Raw genomic sequence first — 20,983 nt, forward strand, 5'->3', positions numbered from 1 at the left:
TTGTTTTGTCCATTGTGGTCCTCTGTGGTACACAGATAAACTTCTGAGCGTCCCAGTGATCAGCTCCTGTCCTTCTGAAGGATCAAACAGAGTCTCCGTCCAGAACAACAGAGCCTCTGAGTTCAACGTCTCATTCAGTTAAAACCAGACTCCAGCTGAGATTTGATGGTTTGAACAGATTTCCTCTCAGCTGTGTCTCCTGCTCTCCAACACAGAAACCAAACAGTCTGAAGCAGCTGGTTTCTGTCTGACACCAGATCAACGATCCAGTTTAGGACACACGAGAGCTGATTCTGACCTCCAACACCAAAGAAACTGAGATCTCGGTCATGAACATAAACATCGAGGTTTAAAATGACATCAGTTTGGTTGACGGCTGTCGTTAAGATCGACTTCCACATCGAGTTGAGCCACTTACAGAAATATTCTATATATTATATTATTAATATGCTGTTTCCATGTTTTAGACGTTTTTACAGTTTGTTTATTTGACAGGGACGCTGAACAGCGTCTTATCTACAAGCTAATTTACATCTGTAGTCCCTGAACAGGACACAGAGAATAGCACTGTAGCATAAAAACACAACTACAACACAGTATAACTACATACTATGCAACGTGAGTGACACTCTGCTGGACTCAGGTCTCTCTGCCGAAGAGGTCTTGATCTTAATGAGACTCCTGATTAAACAAAGGTTAGACGTGTGTTTACATGTTAAATATAGATTTCCCATCTGAAATGTCTCATCACGTGATTTTATTAGTGAAAATGACGTCATACATGTCACAAACCAAATGTTCTAATCACGTGATATTAAATATGATGTTTTCACACATTGAATTGTATATTGAATCTAATACTTTTAGTTGTAACAGAGTATTTCTGCACTGTGGTATTACTGCCTTTACTGAAGTAACAGATCTGAGTACTTCTTCCTGCACTGATCAAAGCCAGCTGTAACACAGTGATACATTCAAGTACTGAAAAACTCAAAGCTGGAGATGAAACGATAAACAAACATAACATGGAAAGTTCTTGACTCTCTGGCAGCTCCAGGACGGATCAGAGTTTGTATAAATCTGCAGTCTGTGGAGTCATTTCCACTTTAAATCACAGACGTCAGCTTCAGGGACAGTGTGGGAAGAGATGTTCAAGTCGTTTAACACATATGAGGACACTCAAGACATGAGACCTCCGTGTTGACGATTTGAGCCCATCAGCAGCCATCCTTCTCTCCTGCTGACTGAGGAAGAACCAAAACATCCTGCACCTTGTCCATCACTGGAACTCACAGGTTTCAGTCCTCAGACCTGGTGAACTGGTGATGGTCTGCATCTCTGCATGTGATGTTGTGTCCTCTGTGCTGGCACTGATACTTTCCACTGTTTGAAGTATTTTGCTCACATGAAAAGTAGAGAGAGAAGTAATCCGGTTTTACATGATGTTATTGGAAACCGGATTAGTGTAACAGGAACCTGGTCCCTGAAATGCAGGTGAACACACTGCAGTTTCTTTTCAGAAGTTCTACAAACACAAAGAGAAAACATTCTGAAATGTGAAGGTGAGACAAAGTCAGAATTCAACAATAGACACTATCTCGTGCAAACAACATAGCAATCAAATATTTGAATAAAGTCCTTTACTGGATTCAAACTGGTGGGTGTGGTTGAGTTTGTAATTTCCTGCTCTAGTGTTCAACTGGGTGTCTCTATTATTTCTTTGAAATTTAAGCTTCATTGTAAGATATATACGAGGGTGTCATCAGCGTAAAAATGAACACAGATGGAAAACATTCACGATAATACAGCTTCCACTGACAGATCTGGGAAAAGTCCAGATGCCCCCTGTTGAGATGTGCTCTACATATGTGAGCAAACATTGTCTCTGACGACACTGAACCAGAGCAGACTGACTGACCGTCTCCTGAATGGACAGCATCACTGCTCCCACCAGGACGTTTACTGCTGAGTGACATTTAATAGTGATAAATCTTACGGCACAAAGCCCATCAAACTCTCATTACCACAGTCTCTTCATTAAAAACACTCTGGATGATTCTGTGAGAAGATGGAAAATATCTGACGGATATTTGAGTGTCTGATGGTTTCTAACGTCCTTAACACTCACTGAACAAGAAAACTAAAGGTAGTTCGGCTGTGAGTCTCCGGCCTTTTTAGTCATGGAGGTTTGGTTTGGTTCTGTAATGACTACAACTTAAGTCAGCCCACAATGACGCAGATCAGCATGTCAGAGGACCTCCTGAACATGGTGCAGTTCAGTTAGTCCCTCTTGATTTAAAGCTCAGCAGGACAGCAGGTGACCCGCGACACACAACAGAAGTATGAAACAGACTTCACCTGAAAGCTTTGAAGTGATTTACCAAAAAGGGATAAGAGAAAGTGAAGCAGAGGTGGACATGATGAATGTCTGGAGAGGGGAAACCTGTGAAACTTGTCTCGAAGAACAGAGTCACAGATTGTTGGATAAGTTGTAGAATGATTATTTATAAAATGGTCTCTAACAGCGGCAGCAGGACAGAAATGTAGAAGAAGAGCAGGTACCTGCCTGTCTGTCTGCCTGTCTGCCTGCCTGCCTGCCTGCCTGACTGCCTGTCTGTCTGTCTGACTGTCTGTCTGTCTGTCTGACTGTCTGTCTGACTGCCTGCCTGCCTGCCTGCCTGCCTGCCTGTCTGACTGCCTGCCTGACTGTGTGTCTGTCTGTCTGACTGTCTGACTGCCTGCCTGCCTGACTGCGTGTCTGTCTGACTGTCTGACTGCCTGCCTGCCTGACTGTGTATCTGTCTGACTGTCTGACTGTCTGTCTGTCTGACTGTCTGTCTGTCTGTCTGACTGCCTGCCTGACTGTGTGTCTGTCTGACTGTCTGCCTGTCTGTCTGACTGTCTGCCTGCCTGACTGCCTGTCTGCCTGTCTGTCTGTCTGACTGTCTGTCTGACTGTCTGCCTGCCTCTCTGACTGTCTGCCTGACTGCCTGTCTGACTGACTGTCTCTCTGACTGTCTGCCTGACTGCCTGTCTGCCTGCCTGTCTGTGGTGTGAAGTGAGGAATCTCTCAGGGTTTTACTTCAGTGTGGACGCTGTACTTTACAGCCAGTTTTACCTTTTTCACATTCTGGTGCTGCTCCTCCCAAAACTAACATGGCAGAGCGACAGCAGTCTGTTCACTGTCTGTTCACTGTCTGTTCACTGTCTGTTCACTCTTTGTATTCAGTGTTTGGTCTGAACACACAACCGGCATCTGACTAATATACCATCCAGAGAACCAGCAGCAGCCTGAACATCATCAGGTGTTTCTGCAGGTGAAATCACTTTCATCATTCCACAGGCATTGATAAGCAATAACTCATGATGAAGAAAAAATATCATCTCACACACACCTGGAACCTGCTGCAGGTGGTAGTCACTCACCTTTACTTCCCCTCAGTTGGGTGATTCAGGCTGAAGTGCAGCTTGTTGTCAAAGTTCTTCCATTTTGGTGCGTTCAAGTCACTCCAGGAAGCTCTGACAGCAGAGTGCTGACAGTCAGCTGTCTGCTGCTGAAGTGAACAGAACAGAGGCTGCTTGGACAGTTAGAGAATGTCAGTAAACACAGTGAACAGTCAATTGACAGTCAGTCAGTGATCAGTCAGTAAATAGTCAGTCAACACTCAGTAAACAGTCAGTCAGTAAACAGTCAGTTTTTATGAGTTGCAGATCTGCTGCTGACAGGAGTCAGACCTCCATCCTGCTCATTGAAGCCCACCAGCTCCAGGCCTTGACCTCTGACCTTTGACCTCTCACCTCTTGACCCATAATGAACTGAGAGTCAAGAAACTAAACCTGCTAGAAGTCAGAGTTTCCCTCCAGCTGGTTCACTGAAGACCAGCAGACTGAGAGGACAGAAGGACCGCAGAACGGGGTGAAGCAGGTCAACCAAGAAGTAAGCAGGCCAAGAGGAACCAGGTGGGCGTGTTTTGATGCCTTTTATGATCCAAACAAGACCTGAACCAATGCAGCCAGTTCAATGTGAGTGAGAAGACCTGCGACCAGCCCACAGAGCAGTGTGTGTCTGGGTGTGTAAACTAGCCTCCATTAACAATTGATTTGTGGACAATGATGCAGAGAGCCGCTGCAGGCTGATGACAGGAGGACAATATAAAACAAGGCAGACTGTTAATGATCAGTAATTATCCTGGAATTCAGCTCAGAGAGACAGTTAGACACACAGCAGGTCAACAGGAAGCTGCAGTGTGTGTGTGTTTTATAGACGTGTTCAGCATATTTCATCATGTGTGTGGGATTAGTATCGGTGTCTCTTAAACGGAATAAAATGCATTAAATTGATCTTTATAAGAAGAGAGAAGCCTCAGAGACAGACATCATCAAACCAGAACTATCTGACTGCCCATAGCAAAGGAAAGTTCAAGATGAGATCTACTTTACATCACATTTACAGTACATCTCCAAGACAAAAATGAGCACTAGTTAAGACCAAAGAGAGATCAATCATCTCACTTGTCACTTGACACACAGAAATATACATGGTTCAGTCTCACAGTGATCCCTGTGTGAGTTCTCTACATTTTCTTTTAGGTGTCTCATTTCTGGAGTCTCAGCTAAAAGAAAAATGAGAGTAGTGCAAGCTCTCAAATTTGTCTCGTGAAAGTCTCAGACTCCTTCTCTTTACTATAACCAAGACATGAATGAGATCAGGGGTATACAATGATGAGATACTGCTCAAATATTGCTAAAGTCTTAGAGAAGTCTACTAGCGAGCAAGTTACTTCCCCAAGCAAAGGAATTCAAGTATCTCGGAGCCAGTTCAGATGCTTCAACATCTGATCAGGATCCTCCTAGGTGCCTTGTAGACCCAGAACACGCTGAAGAGATTATATATCTCATCTGGCCTTGGAACGCCTCGGGATCCCCAAGGAGGAGCTGGAGGACGTCTGGACCACCTTGTTGAGCCTGCATGGACGGGTGCATCAGAACTTTCACATGATTCATTATAAATCTACAACAACAACAACAACAACACAACAACAACAACAACAACAACAACAACATCACAACAACACAACAACAATAACTACTACTACTACAACAACAACAACAACACAACAACAATAACTACTACTACAACAACAACAACATAACAACAACACAACAACAATAACTACTACTACAACAACACAACAACAACAACACAACAACAAGAACTATAGCAACAACAACAATAACTACTACTACAACAACAACAACACAACAACAATAACTAAAACAACAACCACACAATGACAATAACTACAACAACAACAACAACACAACAATAACTACAACAACAACAACAACAATAACTAAAACAACAACAACACAACAACAATAACTACAACAACCACACAACAACAACAACAATAATAACTACAACAACACAACAACAACACAACAACCACACCACAACAACAACAACAATAACTACTACAACACAACAATAACTAAAACAACAACACAACAATAATAATAACTACAACAACAACAACAACAACAACAGTAACTACAACAACAATAACTACTACAACAACAATAATAACTACAACAACCACCACACAACAACAATAACTACAACAACACAACAACAATAACTACTACAACAACACAACAATAACACAACAACAATAACTACAACAACAACACAACAATAATAACTCCAACAACACAGCAACAACACACTAACTACAACAACATCACAACAACAACATCACAACAACAATAATAACTACAACTACACAATAATAACTACAACAACAACATCACAACAATAATCACAACAACAACAACATTACAACAATAACTACAACAACATCACAACAACAATAACTACAACAACAATAACAATAACACAACAACAGTGCGTTCAGTCAACTGTAACTGAAGCAGCATCAGTTACATCTTCAGGGTCTCAGTGGGACCAGAACACAGTCTCATCTCGTTTTACTGTAACGCTCATAAAACTAAACGGCCTCCATTAAACAAACCGTCCTGAGGTCGAAGCTAACTGTCATCGTTGATAAAGTCTGAAAGTCTTTGTGTCATGGTGCTGAAACTTAACTGTTTTTCAGAATAAAACTTTTAAAGAGACAAGGTTTATAGCCGACAGGATGTTTCTCTTCTGTTGAATGTAAAACATGAATCTCCACTTTAACCATAAAGACAAAATGGAAACACTCCGGTAACACAGCCTCTAACCTGGGAGCAGTGTGTGTGTGTGTGTGTGTGTGTGTGTGTGTGTGTGTGTGTGTGTGTGTGTGCGCGTGCGCGCTGCAGATGGTCTGTAACACACAGAGCTGCTTTGTGTTCAGGAACAGTTCAGGTTTCCAGCAGATGTTCTCAGAGGTCAAAGGTGACGAGCGGGAAGGAAAGAGCAGCTTTCACTCAGTGATGTGAAGGCACACACACACACACACACACACACACACACACACACACTCACTCTCACAGACTGGTTTCAGAGTACACAGCGCCCCCTGCTGGTGACAGACAAACAGACTTTTGATCTGAAAATAACTTCATGAACTAACAGAAAAGACGTTGAAACAAACACAAATGTAAATGAAGAGGCGACAACATGAATCCAGAACGACTCACCTGCAGGACTTTGTGTAAATCTGAGTTTCATTCTCTGTTATAAAATACTGTGATGTCAATGTTCACTTACTGTCTTGTTTTTTTTACCAAATTCGTGAATGAACGTCTGACTGCGACTCAGACAAGAGGTCCTTCAAGTAGTCAGGAAGAGGGAGCTCTGTGTTTACATCAGGTCACATGATGGCAACTGAGCAAGTTCCACTGGCTGAAGAAGGCTGTGAGAGAGGGTTCAGTACAAAGCTCATAAGTAAACCTTGAGTTTGACATTTCTATTCTATCACAGATATGTTTTTACAGCTTTACAGCCGGTCGGTCAGACAGGAAGTCCTACCTGACAGGCAGAAGTCAGGGTGAAACACTCGGTGGACTCTAAACGTAAAGAGTCACATTTGTGATTTTCACCAGTGACACATGATGTTTGGACGCTGTGGTCACTTCAAGAAGAGCAGCCAATGAGCAGGAGGACGAGAAGACAAAGAAGACAGAGAGACAGAACATTTCAAAACCTATAAAACTATAAATTGCTGATGGTCAGTCAAACAAACAAACTCCTGCTGTGCAGCCAGATGTTGTTCAAACTCAACTTTATTTTAAATTCTTCAGGCTGACTTTTGGGGAAATGTGTGTAAAATGCTGCAGACATGTAGAAGAACGAGTCTTTGAATATGATATATCACTGATGGAAACGACTTTATATATAATATTAAGAGACAGAGTGGAACACGCTGAGTTTCTGTTTCTGGAAGCTTCTTCTTCTTCTTCTTCTCCTTCTTCTTCTTCTTCTGTGTGGCTGAGTTCATTACAGAGTTACAGTGATGGAAACAAAAAGCTGCTGATACCTGATCTGTTGACCATCAGTCTTACTCAACACACTCCACCCACTGCTCCACCCGAACAACAGGTATCACTTACTGTTACTGAGGCGTTCACAGGCTGTCTGAAATCCCAATGCTCAGAACCAAAGCCAGGACAAAATGGAGCTTTTACTCAAAATTGTTCTTCGGTTTCTGATATTTTCCCTCAATACAAAAGAAAAGTCAGACACGTTGCTGTGATAATCAATTAATTAAAAAGGAAATCTAACAATTGATCGTGATGATATATTTACAGGAGCACATGAAGGCAGCATTCTACAGATGCAGCCTGTAACCAGAGATGGTCTATTAACAGGATGAGTCACTCTGTTAACATCTACAGTTTTGTAAGGAATGGATTCAACTGTGTGTTCGAGCACAACATGCTAACATTAGCATGTCCAAACAAATATTTAATATCTTTTTATTTTATATGAAAAAATAATATTTTATCAAATTACGAATAACAATGATCCTCAAATACAACCTGCTGCTCCACCTGCTGCTGTAGTCTCTCTCTCTCTCTCTCTCTCTCTCTCTCCACCTGCTGCTGTAGTCTCTCTCTCTCTCTCTCTCCACCTGCTGCTGTAGTATCTCTCTCTCTCTCTCCACCTGCTGCTGTAGTATCTCTCTCTCTCTCTCTCCACCTGCTGCTGTAGTCTCTCTCTCTCTCTCTCTCTCTCCACCTGCTGCTGTAGTCTCTCTCTCTCTCTCTCTCTCTCTCCACCTGCTGCTGTAGTCTCTCTCTCTCTCTCTCCACCTGCTGCTGTAGTAGCTCTCTCTCTCTCTCTCCACCTGCTGCTGTAGTCTCTCTCTCTCTCTCTCTCCACCTGCTGCTGTAGTCTCTCTCTCTCTCTCTCTCTCCACCTGCTGCTGTAGTCTCTCGCTCTCTCTCTCTCTCTCTCCACCTGCTGCTGTAGTCTCTCTCTCTCTCCACCTGCTGCTGTAGTCTCTCTCTCTCTCTCTCTCTCTCTCCACCTGCTGCTGTAGTCTCTCTCTCTCTCTCTCTCTCTCCACCTGCTGCTGTAGTCTCTCTCTCTCTCTCTCTCTCCACCTGCTGCTGTAGTCTCTCTCGCTCTCTCTCTCTCCACCTGCTGCTGTAGTCTCTCTCTCTCTCTCTCTCTCCACCTGCTGCTGTAGTCTCTCTCTCTCTCTCTCTCTCTCTCCACCTGCTGCTGTAGTCTCTCTCTCTCTCTCTCTCTCCACCTGCTGCTGTAGTCTCTCTCTCTCTCTCTCTCTCTCTCCACCTGCTGCTGCAGTCTCTCTCTCTCTCTCCACCTGCTGCTGTAGTCTCTCTCGCTCTCTCTCTCTCTCCACCTGCTGCTGTAGTCTCTCTCTCTCTCTCTCTCCACCTGCTGCTGTAGTCTCTCTCTCTCTCTCTCTCTCCACCTGCTGCTGTAGTCTCTCTCTCTCTCTCTCTCTCTCCACCTGCTGCTGTAGTCTCTCTCTCTCTCTCTCTCTCTCCACCTGCTGCTGTAGTCTCTCTCTCTCTCTCTCTCTCTCCACCTGCTGCTGTAGTCTCTCTCTCTCTCTCTCTCTCTCCACCTGCTGCTGTAGTCTCTCTCTCTCTCTCTCTCCACCTGCTGCTGTAGTCTCTCTCTCTCTCTCTCCACCTGCTGCTGTAGTCTCTCTCTCTCTCTCTCCGCTTCACTGTCAGATGTGAGGATCTCACTCTGATGTAAAACTCCACACCTTCACAGCTTTTTATTTTCAGCATTTTTCTGGTTGACTTTTGAGCCGTTTGAGGGATGCCGGTCCAGATCCCGGACGACTCGGACTTCTCTTCGTTCAAAGATCAGTGTCTGAGCTCCGACGGATGGATCAGCCGCTACAACAAGGGGGGGGTGACGGTGTGGTGCCGGGAGGAGGAGAGCAGGAGCGTCCAGAAGCTCAAGGTGAGCAGTTACACATCCAGTGATACGAGGTTTCAAGAGTCTCCGATGATGAAAGTAAACTGAATCGACTGTTGGTCGAATAAAACATGTCCATGAACTCAGATTACAACAGACTGTTTTCATTCGAACAGTTCGATTATTAAGAAAAGAATCGTCAGATTCATCGATAATGGCAACACCTTCATATTATAGTGATCCTCTGTTAAACACACACACACACTCTCTCTGTCTGGACCGTCAAACCAAAATTAGACCATACATAGTTTTACAAATATTAACTTAATTACATAACTTATACAACTTAAGGTCTACTTAAGAGCTTTTCCCGGAGTTTTTTGGTAAAACTTTTGTTTCCAAATCAGTCAAAATGAACTTTTATACACTCAAAAGCTTTAATGATAATAATAATAAATGATAACACATTACAGTGACAATAATATTAACATTAATACTACATTTGCTGTGATACAGGGAAAACAACTATTCTGATAATTAATCATGTAAGTCGTTTTTCAAGAACACAAAACATTGAGTTGTTATTATTATTATTATTATTATTTTATTATTATTATTATTAAATCTCTGATTCAGTGAACTGAATTCTTTTTGTTCTGGACTGTTGGTGGACAAAACGAGACATTTGAAGACATCCTTTTGGTTATTATTATTTATTTATTACTGATATTTTGACTGCACCGCTTGTCACCATGGCAACAGTTATCAATAAAAGCTGTGCTTATAAAGAAGCATCAGAACAGAGGACAGAAAACAGTGGCTGTTTCTGTGATGTGTCAGGGCCCCAGTGGCCCTTTGCTCTTAGTCTATAGCCCAGTGGCCCTTTGCTCTTAGTCTATAGTCCAGTGGCCCTTTGCCCTTAGTCTATAGTCCAGTGGCCCTCTGCTCTTAGTCTATAGTCTGGCGGCCCTCTGCTCTCAGTCTGTAGCCCGGCGGCCCGGCGGCCCTCTGCTCTCAGTCTGTAGCCCGGCAGCACTCTGCTCTTAGTCTATAGTCTGGCGGCCCTCTGCTCTCAGTCTGTAGCCCGGCGGCCCTCTGCTCTTAGTCTATAGCCAGGTGGCCCGGCGGCCTCCTGCAGAGGAAAGACAAACCGCTGCTCAGCGTCAGTGTGCTGAAAAATTCAGAGCGGAAAGGAAAACGTAACGGCTGGAAACCTGATGACAGAGGTGTTCAACCGACTGCAGAGCTGGCACACGCTCCAACAGTATCTGCCAGCTGGAGTTACTGGTTTCTGTGGAGATTCATGTTTTATATTCAACAGGAGAGAAATGTTAAACCTTGAGGGTAACGTTCAGACGTTATCTGTGGAAAAAGCTCATATAAGATTTTCATTATTGATCTGCATGTCAGGTGACTGTGAAGGAAAGTCCATGACAGTCAGGACTCCTTGGTCTTCTTTGGTCTTCAAGTAGTTCTTGCAAAGCTCTGAGGTGTGTTTGGGGTCCTTATCCTGCTGCAGTATAAATCCCTCTCCACAAAGATGCAGACCAGAGGGTACAGCATGTCTCTGAAGAATGGAGTGGTGCTTCTCCTCGGTCAGGGTGTAGTCGATTCACTGCAGGGGTCCAACTCCAGAGTAGGCAAACCCCCCCAGACTTGAATATTCCCACCACCATGTTTCCCTGTTGGTTTGATCCACTGCAGTATCATTTTCTCTCCTGCTCGTCTCCTTACATACACCCTTCTGTTACTGCCAGAAGTCTCTAACCTGGATTCATCAGTAAATAGGACTTTTCTTCATCCACAGTAAAATGCTGCTGTTTCTTAGCCCACCCCAAGAGTTTGGCCTTGTTTCCCCTTCTGAGAAGTGGTTTAGAAACTGCTACTGGTCCTCTGAGACCACTACAAGACCGCCTTCTTTTGACAGGACTTTTGCTGATTGGAGTCTGGCGTTCTTTATTTAGCAGATTGTGTATCTGTGATGAAGGTGCTTTTCTATCTCTCAGGGAACTAAGCTTGATGTGTTGATCTTCTGATGGAGTGGTCACTGTTGGTCTGCCTGATCGAGCCTCCGATGAGGAGATCACATCCACCTGAGTGTCATCTGAACGCATGCTTCGTCATAACTTCTTGTGTTTTTAAATGTTTCTGAATCCCCAAACTGTGATTATTTCCAGGTTTACGTGAAAATATTTGAGATTTTCAATGTGGTCTCAGACTTTTGGACCCCACTGTACATCCTCGACACTGTAAGGGAGACTGTAGTGTGTCTTTAGGGAACATTAATGTGCAGCTGCTGATAGGCTGAGACACCTGTCATTCAAGACAGATAAAAATCAATCTTTTTATATCAACATTAAATCAGTTGTTGCATCATCACTGACATCACTGAGCTGTTGAGTTGCTCAACATTCATTTTGGCATAGACACTTTTTGAGGGCCCTATAGTGGATCAATGTACACTCGGATACTTAAATAAAATGGCTGATGGTATACGTGGTGAATCATCACAGTTAGAGACGAGCTGCTGAATGTTGGAGGTGGAGGAGAACAAAAACAGAGCTAACAGAGAGAGAATACTGGACTTCATTCATCAGGTGACACATGAAGGATCATGTTGCTCTGCAGCTGCTGCAGCTGTTTGATCACATGTTAGACACAGCTACTTTATATACTTTAGCTGTTAACCCTTTCAATCCCAGGGTTAACCCATTAAGTAGAATGGGACCCAACCAAACCCTGATGCTCACATGTTGATTGGTTCATCATGTTAACACACAAGGAGAGTTACAAGCAAGCATGATGCCTCATCTTGCTTATAAGGACCAGGGCTATCGACATGTTGATTGACAGCGAGATAAACCAATCGGTTTGTGTGCAAGCCTCACTTACACATAATACATCACCAACTCAACACAGTAACAGGGACAAAAAGAAGAAATAAGGCTGAAAGTCCCCAACATGAGTCTCTGTCTGTTAAGAGAAGAAAAGTAGGGCCAAAACTAGTAATCAGTGCAGGCACGCACCGATCAATAACAAATCTGACAAGTGATTGATCTTTTAAGTGATTTATTATTCTGCATCAGTTTCTCCAAAGTGAGGATTTGCTGCTGTTTTATATTATATTATATTATAAAGTGTGAAACATGAAAAACATAATGAACTAACAGGCTGTTTCATGATATTCCTCCACAGTGGAGCAGGTTTGTGAACCATCAGTGAAAATATAAATACACAAATATTCCAGTGATCCTGACGGGGGAGAAAAGAAAGATCATGTGTGCAGAGAGGAAAAGCTGGAGGAGATCATCTGTTCTCTACAATCTTTCATTATTCATGACTCTGATCCTTCAGGTCACTCAGAGAGCGTTTGACCACAGGAAGTTAACCACAGGAAGTCACTGTAGAGAGAAGCAGTGTGTACGTTACTCAACAACTAAAACACACACACTGATACAAAAGCAGAGCTGATGATGAGGATGATGATGATGGCTCCTGTTTTAATAATTCAGGAAGTCTTTCTGGAGCAGCGAGGCGCTTCTTCTCACGTATGAATAATTAAATTCTCTTCTGGAGCTCACGATATCTCAAACTGAACCCAGGAGAGGAGAAATAGAAACATGAAAAGAAGAAATGTTTTACCTGTGCACAGGTGCGAATAAAGAACCTGACAACATCAGTCATGGCCGTACGCAGGGTTTTACAAATACTGAGGTCCAAAAACTGAGCTTGCTCCCCCAAAAACAATGTTGATGTCCCTGAGCAAAAAGTAGATAACAATAACTTTAAACCACCACCGTCAGTGTACAGCAGCATGACGTTAAATGATTGGTTGGATGATCCACTATCTGAAGAGACTAAAATGATCACGAAACATCTGAAAAGGAATGTTGACTGTGTAAAGTGACTCTTAATCTTGGCGTTGTACGATATCTTTGCCAAAATTACCAAAAAAAAGTTATTTTTAGGCAATTATTTCACAACCTTTATTGTTTACACCTTGGAAAAATACAGAGGTCTGGACCTCGATGAGGTTTAAAACTGCACATCTGCACGTGTCTAACAGTTTGGAAGATGCTCCTCGGAGGCAGAAAAGAAGATGGATGTCAGTTTCATCTCTGTGTCTAGCACTGAAACAGGTTTAGCCTAGCTTAGCACAAAGACCAGAAGCAGAGGGAAAGTGCTAGCCAGCTCCGTCAGACAAAATATGCTGAAAATTCAACAATCACAAAAACCCTGATCCCCAGAGATCATGCGTAAACAGCCTGGCATGATGCTATTAGCAACAATTAGGAGGAAGTAACAAACCTAACACCCTAATAATCCTAAAACACCAAACATGTTGCTCACATCTTTCAGTTATAAAGCTAACATTGCGTAACTATTTACTGAGTCAGATTTTCAGAGTCAGATGAGAAGATGGATGTCATTATCTTTGTGTCTTTGGCCTAGCTTAGCACAAAGACCAGAGGCAGGGGACACTGCTAGCCTACCCTCATCAGAAGACAAAAATCCACCGTAAAAAATTCTAATGTGCTAGGATTTTTATTTTATGCTAACCAACAGCACAGTAACCAGGGCCTGGAGCTCACATACATCTTACTATGGGGAGAGTTTATTGAACTGTTGTTATTTAGCATGTAGCACTGAATTCAGACAGGTAACCCCACAGCTATTAAGCTAAATGCTAAATTACAGCACCACTCAATCAGCAGTATTAGCTTAGGCATACTATTATGACCCAATAAATGTTAGCCTCATAACATTTAGCCAGTAGTTAGTCAGCTATTAGTAATGCTAGTTAAACAGTTGTATTGGCTGGTACAGTTTGTTGTATGTTGTTGTATTGAACAGGTGGAGAAATAGAAATGTAAGAAAGGAGACATTGTGGTTTTAGCAGCAGTTAGCATCGGAGCTATTTGTTGACCAAAAACTGCTGAGTGCACTGACTGAACAGTCTTCATGCGACGGACTGAGGAAGGACTAGATGATGAGACTGCTGGTGAGTAACAGACAAAGACATGAAGCTGAGGACTTTATGAATGATTAACGCAGCAGCAGAGCTGTGCTGATTGAGTTACACGGAGCGTTTTACAGCGTTGACCCTCACAATATCTGATGACTGCAGCTCAGTCGTGCCCAACGCTCCTGTAAGATTACAGCAGTGGAAAAAAGTGACGTCCTACAATAAGCAGCTGTCTCACATGACGTCCAAAACTCTGACAGGGAGGAGGGAAGGTCTGTTTTCAACCTGTCTGTCTGTCTGTTGGACATGACCTCTGAGCCACCTGTGTACACAAAAACAACAATGATAGATTATGAAACAAAACAACAACAACAACAAAACAAACAAAAAAAAGGGGTTCCGTCCCATTGTGTTGATTATTCCTTTCCAAGTCTTGTATGTATTTACACTTCCAAATGCAATGAAATAGGGTTCCTTTCTCTGTTCTACATTTTATACAACTGTCTGGGATATTAGGATTGAATTTATTGAGTTTTTCAGGAGTTACATACGTTCTCATAAGCCAATTATATTGGATCAATTTAAGACCTAATTTTGGATATATTTTGTGGAGAGGGCGAGACTGTACAGCCTTCTTGACCTCAGCATCAAACTGAGGTCCGATTCAAACAGCACTTACAGATTTCAAGCCACAGGGTAGAATGATTTCTTATTTATTGTCCTTTAGCTGTTGGACATCCAGCACTTAAAGGACCAGTGTGGCTGATAACTGGTGAATGATAACCCGTCCGCTCATTCTCCCCTTCCAAGCGTGTAGGAGAACCTACGGTGGCTGCGACTACCTCTAGAGCCAGTGTGAGAGCTACCGTGGAAACTGTGGAAGAGGACCTGCTCCCTGTGTAGATATATAGGGCATTAGCATAAAAATGAAAATTGATTAAATACTACACAAATAATGTCCCCAAGAGAACGCATGTAAACAGAAAACAATAGAGGACCTAAAATGGAGCCCTGTGGAACACCACAGGTGAGATGGGCAGTCCAGGATGCAGCATTTCCAACACAAACTGAAACGTTTTGTGGTTGAGGTCGTATAGTAGCACAGTGTCAGAGATGCTGACCCACATCTCAAGATGATTAAAAAGATGTTGTGGTTTCCACAGTGCTTCCTTTGCCAAGACTCATGGGATGTTGTCAGAGGTCTGCTGTTAGAGAGCTGCTGGTTCTCTGCTGACCTGAAGGTAGACCTAGAGGTTCCCAAGAGTAGGGAAGGTGAAGCTTTGCTTTCATAGGATCAGGTGTGTCATCTGATGTCAGTCCATCCATAAAATGAACAAATCCCTTTATTATTATGATTATTATTATTTTTACCTAATAGCTCACTTTTCTGAAAAACATAATCCAGTTCAAAACATCTGTCAGAAGCAGAGCTGCAATAAAATCAACCTGAGCACACCTTTCCATCCAAACAGATGACTAACAGACAAATATTCATTAAAAAGCTCCAAAAAGCTACAGGTGTGAACAAGCAGCAGGTGTGCAGGCAGGACCTCTGGTGGACAGGTGGGGACAGTGTTTGCAGGGTCATTTGTTATTATAATTTGTATGTTTTTCCTCCATATTTGAATTCATCATTGTTTTTATTGGAGTGGGTATTCATGAGCAATGTGCATTTCTTGTTTTGTTGACCGACAGCTTGTGTGCTAAGAAAATCATTTTATATTGAAAGATCAAAACAAAAAATAGTAAGTTGAGGAGAGAGGGTGAAGGGGGAGGAGGGAGACAACAGAGTCAACAGAATTTTGTTATTTTTCCCTGGTAAAGATTATGAATAGGATCATTATTGGTACGTACTGAGCTGTAAAATAACTAGTTAGTGAACCACCAGGTTTCACTGCGCCTGTGTTTCTCAGATTGAAGGATGAAGGACCTTGAGCTTCAGATATTACACAACACATCCTACACTGCTACATTTATAACTCTGAATCCTCTCTGTGTTTCTTTGCTGTTTGTTTCCGATATTTCTCCTCAGTGACTCTCAGAAACAGAATCCAGCTGATTTAACGCTCCATAAAAATCATCTGCAGTTCAACCGCTCAGACATTAAATCCTCTTTACCTCCTCACACTGACACAGTCATTATCTCACAAGGTTTCTCTCTTCACTGATGGGCAGTGAAAATGTTTGTCTGAACAAAACCCACCAGCCTCTGGATGTTCAGAAAATGGGTTTATAAAAATATGTAATATACTATCCTGCTCAGGGAGAACAGAGTATCCAGAGTGACAGATTTACTCGCCCCACCTCATGGAAAAGTCACGCTACTGATGAATTCACAGAGTTCTATAACTCCAGCTAAAAATCTCAAGAATGGCAGAAAATGTTGGTGATAGCACATCAGGAAGTGTGTTTAGTGGTACTTCACAGGATGATGTTTATGTAATGCTCCTCCTCTTCTTACATTCCACTTTATGAAAACTATGATGCTTTCATGTCCGTTGTGAAAGTGGTCACATTGTATTAATGTGCAGCGTGTCCTGCTGCAGTTGCTCTAATGTCCACTAGATGCTGCTGTGCTGTACTGTATTGACTCTGACCTCTTTCCAAATACAAAGTGAGTTCACAAAGTTCAGTTCTCAGCAGATTCACTGAGCTTCTTCTGCTGCAGGATCAGACTCATCTGATGCTCTCTAATATCCTGGTTTGGATCATATTTGTGAAATGGAGTTTAGATGGAACAGAGAATATATACAAGTGTAATTTTCTGATCTGCATGCAGGATTACCTCCTCAACTTCCCAGCCACTCTGATATTTATGAACTGACAAAGCCTAACATGGTCATCTGTTAATATGATTACTGCTGATTTCAGTCTAGTAAGTGGACCTTGAGTTGACATTAATTAGCTGTTTCCACGATTGAGGAAAAGTCCTTAAAGTGATGAGAATCATGGAAAATTGTCGAGAAGTTGAGCGAGTGGACCTTGAGTTTATTCTGTTTGTGTCTCAGATGAAGATAGTGTGTAAGGACGTGATGGCAGAGACGCTGTACGACGTCCTCCATGACACCAGCTACCGCAGGAAGTGGGACACCAACATGATCGACACGTATGACATCGGCAGGCTGACCGCCAACGCCGACATCGGCTATTACTCCTGTCAGTCCGTCTCTGGTTCTCAATACAAAATGATTGTGTGATGTGAACAGCCCTGAAGCTACCTCAGTTAGCATCTTTAGCACCTTTGATTGAATCACTTTTCAATATTCGATTCATAGTTACAATCTCTGTACATTTATTTGTATTTCTTTGTGTGTGTTGTTTGAAGGGAAATGCCCGAGTCCTCTGAAGAACAGAGACTTTGTGACAATGAGATCTTGGCTTCCTCTCGGCAACGACTACCTGATCATCAACTACTCCGTCAAACACCCGGTGAGCATTAACATTATATTTTCGGTCTGTTTATGTTGAATTTACATCTGTCTAAACTGCCATCTTCACCGCGCTTGTTAAGTCATGGTTTCCATTTAAAGTCAATATTATTTGACAAAACTTGCTTTTCTGAAACCCTAAAAGTCTCTTCTGTCCTGCTGGGATGTAAAGTAGATTTTTAACGTGTTTCACAAACTGACAGCAGCACAGTCACTTCTGGTTACCAAAATAAAGCCAATAAAAGCTGGTTTGTTTCCATCTAAGTTAGTTGTTCCCACAGGGGGTGCAGTGGGTCACCACATTTGGTCACCTGATATGCAAATGATGCGGGGAGGAGGAAAGAATGCTGCAGGACGAAGGACGGAAGAGATGAGCACCCAGAGTAGCTTAAAACTTCACTTGTGTGAAGCGTTATTTATTTGCATGAAATCAAAGTACTGGTCCAGGTTAGACTTTATAAGCTCTGGTGGTGGAAACATTTCAGATCTAAAGTGGGTCCAGAGACAAAGACACTGTCTGTCTGCACTGTGAGGTTCATGTCCAGCAGATTTGTCCTGGAGTTTGAGCTCCACTGACTGTTTTTACGCCCTAAAAACTCAACTCAACTCAACAAACAGAACTCTAATACAAAGTGTCTCCTCAGCAACATCCTCCTAAGAAGGACTACGTCCGAGCCGTGTCCCTGCTGACCGGATACCTGATCCAGTCCAACGGAGCCAACTGCTCCACCCTTTACTACCTGACTCAGGTGGACCCCAAAGGTCAGCACATGGGAGACACACTGACCAACGGTTCAGAGACTAGACACGAAGTCCTGCAGGGACAGGAAGTGGAGCTGAAAGCTTTAATGTAGAATATGAATAGAAGAAGAGAGAAGCCAGTCAGTCAATAACCAGTACACCCAGTATGATGTGTGTGTGTGTGTGTGTGTGTGTGTGTGTGTGTGTGTGTGTGTGTCTGTCTGTGTGTCTGTGTGTGTGTGTGTGTGTGTGTGTGTGTGTGTGTGTGTGTCTGTCTGTGTGTGTGTCTGTCTGTCTGTCTGTCTGTCTGTGTGTGTGTGTGTGTGTGTGTGTGTGTGTCTGTCTGTGTGTGTGTCTGTCTGTCTGTCTGTCTGTCTGTCTGTGTGTGTGTGTGTGTGTCTGTCTGTCTGTCTGTGTGTGTGTGTGTGTGTGTGTGTCTGTCTGTCTGTGTGTCTGTGTGTATGTATGTGTGTGTGTGTGTGTGTGTGTGTGTGTGTGTGTGTGTGTCTGTCTGTGTGTCTGTGTGTGTGTATGTCTTTCTGTCTGTGTGTGTGTGTGTGTGTGTGTGTGTGTGTGTGTCTGTCTGTCTGTCTGTCTGTCTGTCTGTGTGTGTGTGTATGTCTTTCTGTCTGTGTGTGTGTCTGTCTGTCTGTCTGTCTGTCTGTCTGTCTGTCTGTGTGTGTGTGTGTGTGTGTGTGTGTGTGTGTGTGTGTGTGTGTGTGTGTGTCTGTCTGTGTGTCTGTGTGTGTGTGTATGTCTTTCTGTCTGTGTGTGTGTCTGTCTGTCTGTCTGTCTGTCTGTCTGTCTGTCTGTGTGTGTGTGTGTGTGTGTGTGTGTGTGTGTGTTTTGCCTCCAACCAGTAAAAACAATGTGATAAGCAACTTTCACTAGTTTGCTGATGTCAGCTTCCTGTACTCATACTTTATGTCCTGAGGTGGTGATGGGAGTGTGTGTGAGTGTGTGTGTGTGTGTGTGTGTGTGTGTGTGTGTGTGTGTGTGTAATATATGACCTGTACTGTATTCTATGTGCAGCTGTGTAACACTCACTGCTCACATTTTACATTTGTACAAAGGGTTATTCATCTTCCACATTACTCTGATGGCATCATTTGTTGTTTGACTTTACACTGAACTCTTCTTGAATCTTAACCTTTAAAGAAGTGAAGACCAGACAAAAATGTCCCCACTTTTCAAAAGCTCCTTGCTTTAAATATGAAATATACTTTTTCTAAAGATGTCCTTTTGCATAAATGTCCTCACAAGGTCTAAAACTCACATTGGTCCTCACAAAGACATAAGTACTTGACACACTCAGTAACGCCCTGTCTTCTCCTGTCTGTCTGCAGGTTCGTTACCAAAGTGGGTGGTGAACAGAGTCTCTCAGTTTGTGGCTCCAAAGGTAAAATTAGTGTTCTGTAAATATGAGATCAATATGATGCTGTTCTGATGCTGCAGTGAGTAGCTTTTCCTCTCAGAGAGAAACCACGTGTCTCTCTGTGTCTTCGTCTTCTCAGGCGATGAGGAAGATCTACAAGGCGTCTCTGAAGTATCCGGACTGGAAGAGGAAGCACAACCCGAACCTGAAGCCGTGGATGTTTCCGGAGCAGAACGCGCTGCCGTGCATCAACGTGTCGGAGCTGACGGTGCAGCGAGCCGACTCCCTGGAGAACATCGACGAGAGCGGCCTGAGCGAGGAGAAGACGCACCACAGCGACGACGAAGAGACTTAAACCTCCACACAGACTGAAAACATCAAGAGTTACTTCTGTCTTATTTGCTGTTTGTTGGTTTGTTTGTTTGTCAGACTGATGAGAGCTGGACCAGACTACAGCAGGATTCTGACTGTTTTTATCTGCACGTACGTTTGTTCTTCTTCGATGACTCTGTCAAGTTATTTGACATCGACTCTAAATCCAGATTCGGTTCAGTGTTTAAGTGTTGAACAGGTTGTTCCAGCTTCAGTCTGGTTAAGATTCGGTTCAGTTTAGGCAGCTAAAGCCGCCTGGTTCAGGCGAGGTCATGGTGGTCATGATCAAAGGTGTTTTCAGCTGATCTGCCTTCAAACTAAACTGCATGAACTAATAAGGTTATTTTTGACTTTTCAAAATTTTTTATTTTTTTGCAACAAGAGGAACATTTAATGATAAGAACTCATTAGTTTAGTCTATAAAATGTTTCTGTTCACACAGTGACGCCTGAAATTAGCTTGTTTTGTCTGACAAACAATTAAAATTGTTCGTTAATTTTCTGTCGATTGACTAATCAATCAATCATCTTTTTCTGATTCGGAGGAGGACTGCAATCAGGTCCAGGTGTAGTGTGCACTAATGAGCAGGATTACAGTCTATGTTGTCCTGAGTCCTAGAAGAAGGTCTTATCAGGTAACACAAGTGAGAACACCTGTGGGGGTGGAGCTCAGGTGTGCACCTAAACATACAGACAGATTAGAACCTTCGACATCTGTAATCTGTCCTGTGAAGTCTGGCAGCTGTAAACTGAGTC

The 20,983-nt window shown here is 42.9% G+C and overlaps 1 protein-coding gene across 1 annotated transcript; it reads left to right on the top strand.

Annotated features, from left to right (window-relative positions):
• The first annotated feature begins 9,244 nt into the window (after positions 1-9,244).
• stard15 (StAR-related lipid transfer (START) domain containing 15) lies at positions 9,245-20,211 on the top strand. The gene is made up of 6 exons (XM_070913548.1): positions 9,245-9,391; positions 17,321-17,468; positions 17,638-17,741; positions 18,385-18,502; positions 19,828-19,880; positions 19,996-20,211. The coding sequence occupies exons 1-6, from the start codon at positions 9,245-9,247 to the stop codon at positions 20,209-20,211; spliced, it is 786 nt and encodes a 261-aa protein (XP_070769649.1).
• Positions 20,212-20,983: the final 772 nt, after the last annotated feature.

Source organism: Enoplosus armatus, chromosome 10 (assembly GCF_043641665.1).
Source record: "Enoplosus armatus isolate fEnoArm2 chromosome 10, fEnoArm2.hap1, whole genome shotgun sequence".
NCBI classification, from domain to species: Eukaryota; Metazoa; Chordata; class Actinopteri; order Centrarchiformes; family Enoplosidae; genus Enoplosus; species Enoplosus armatus.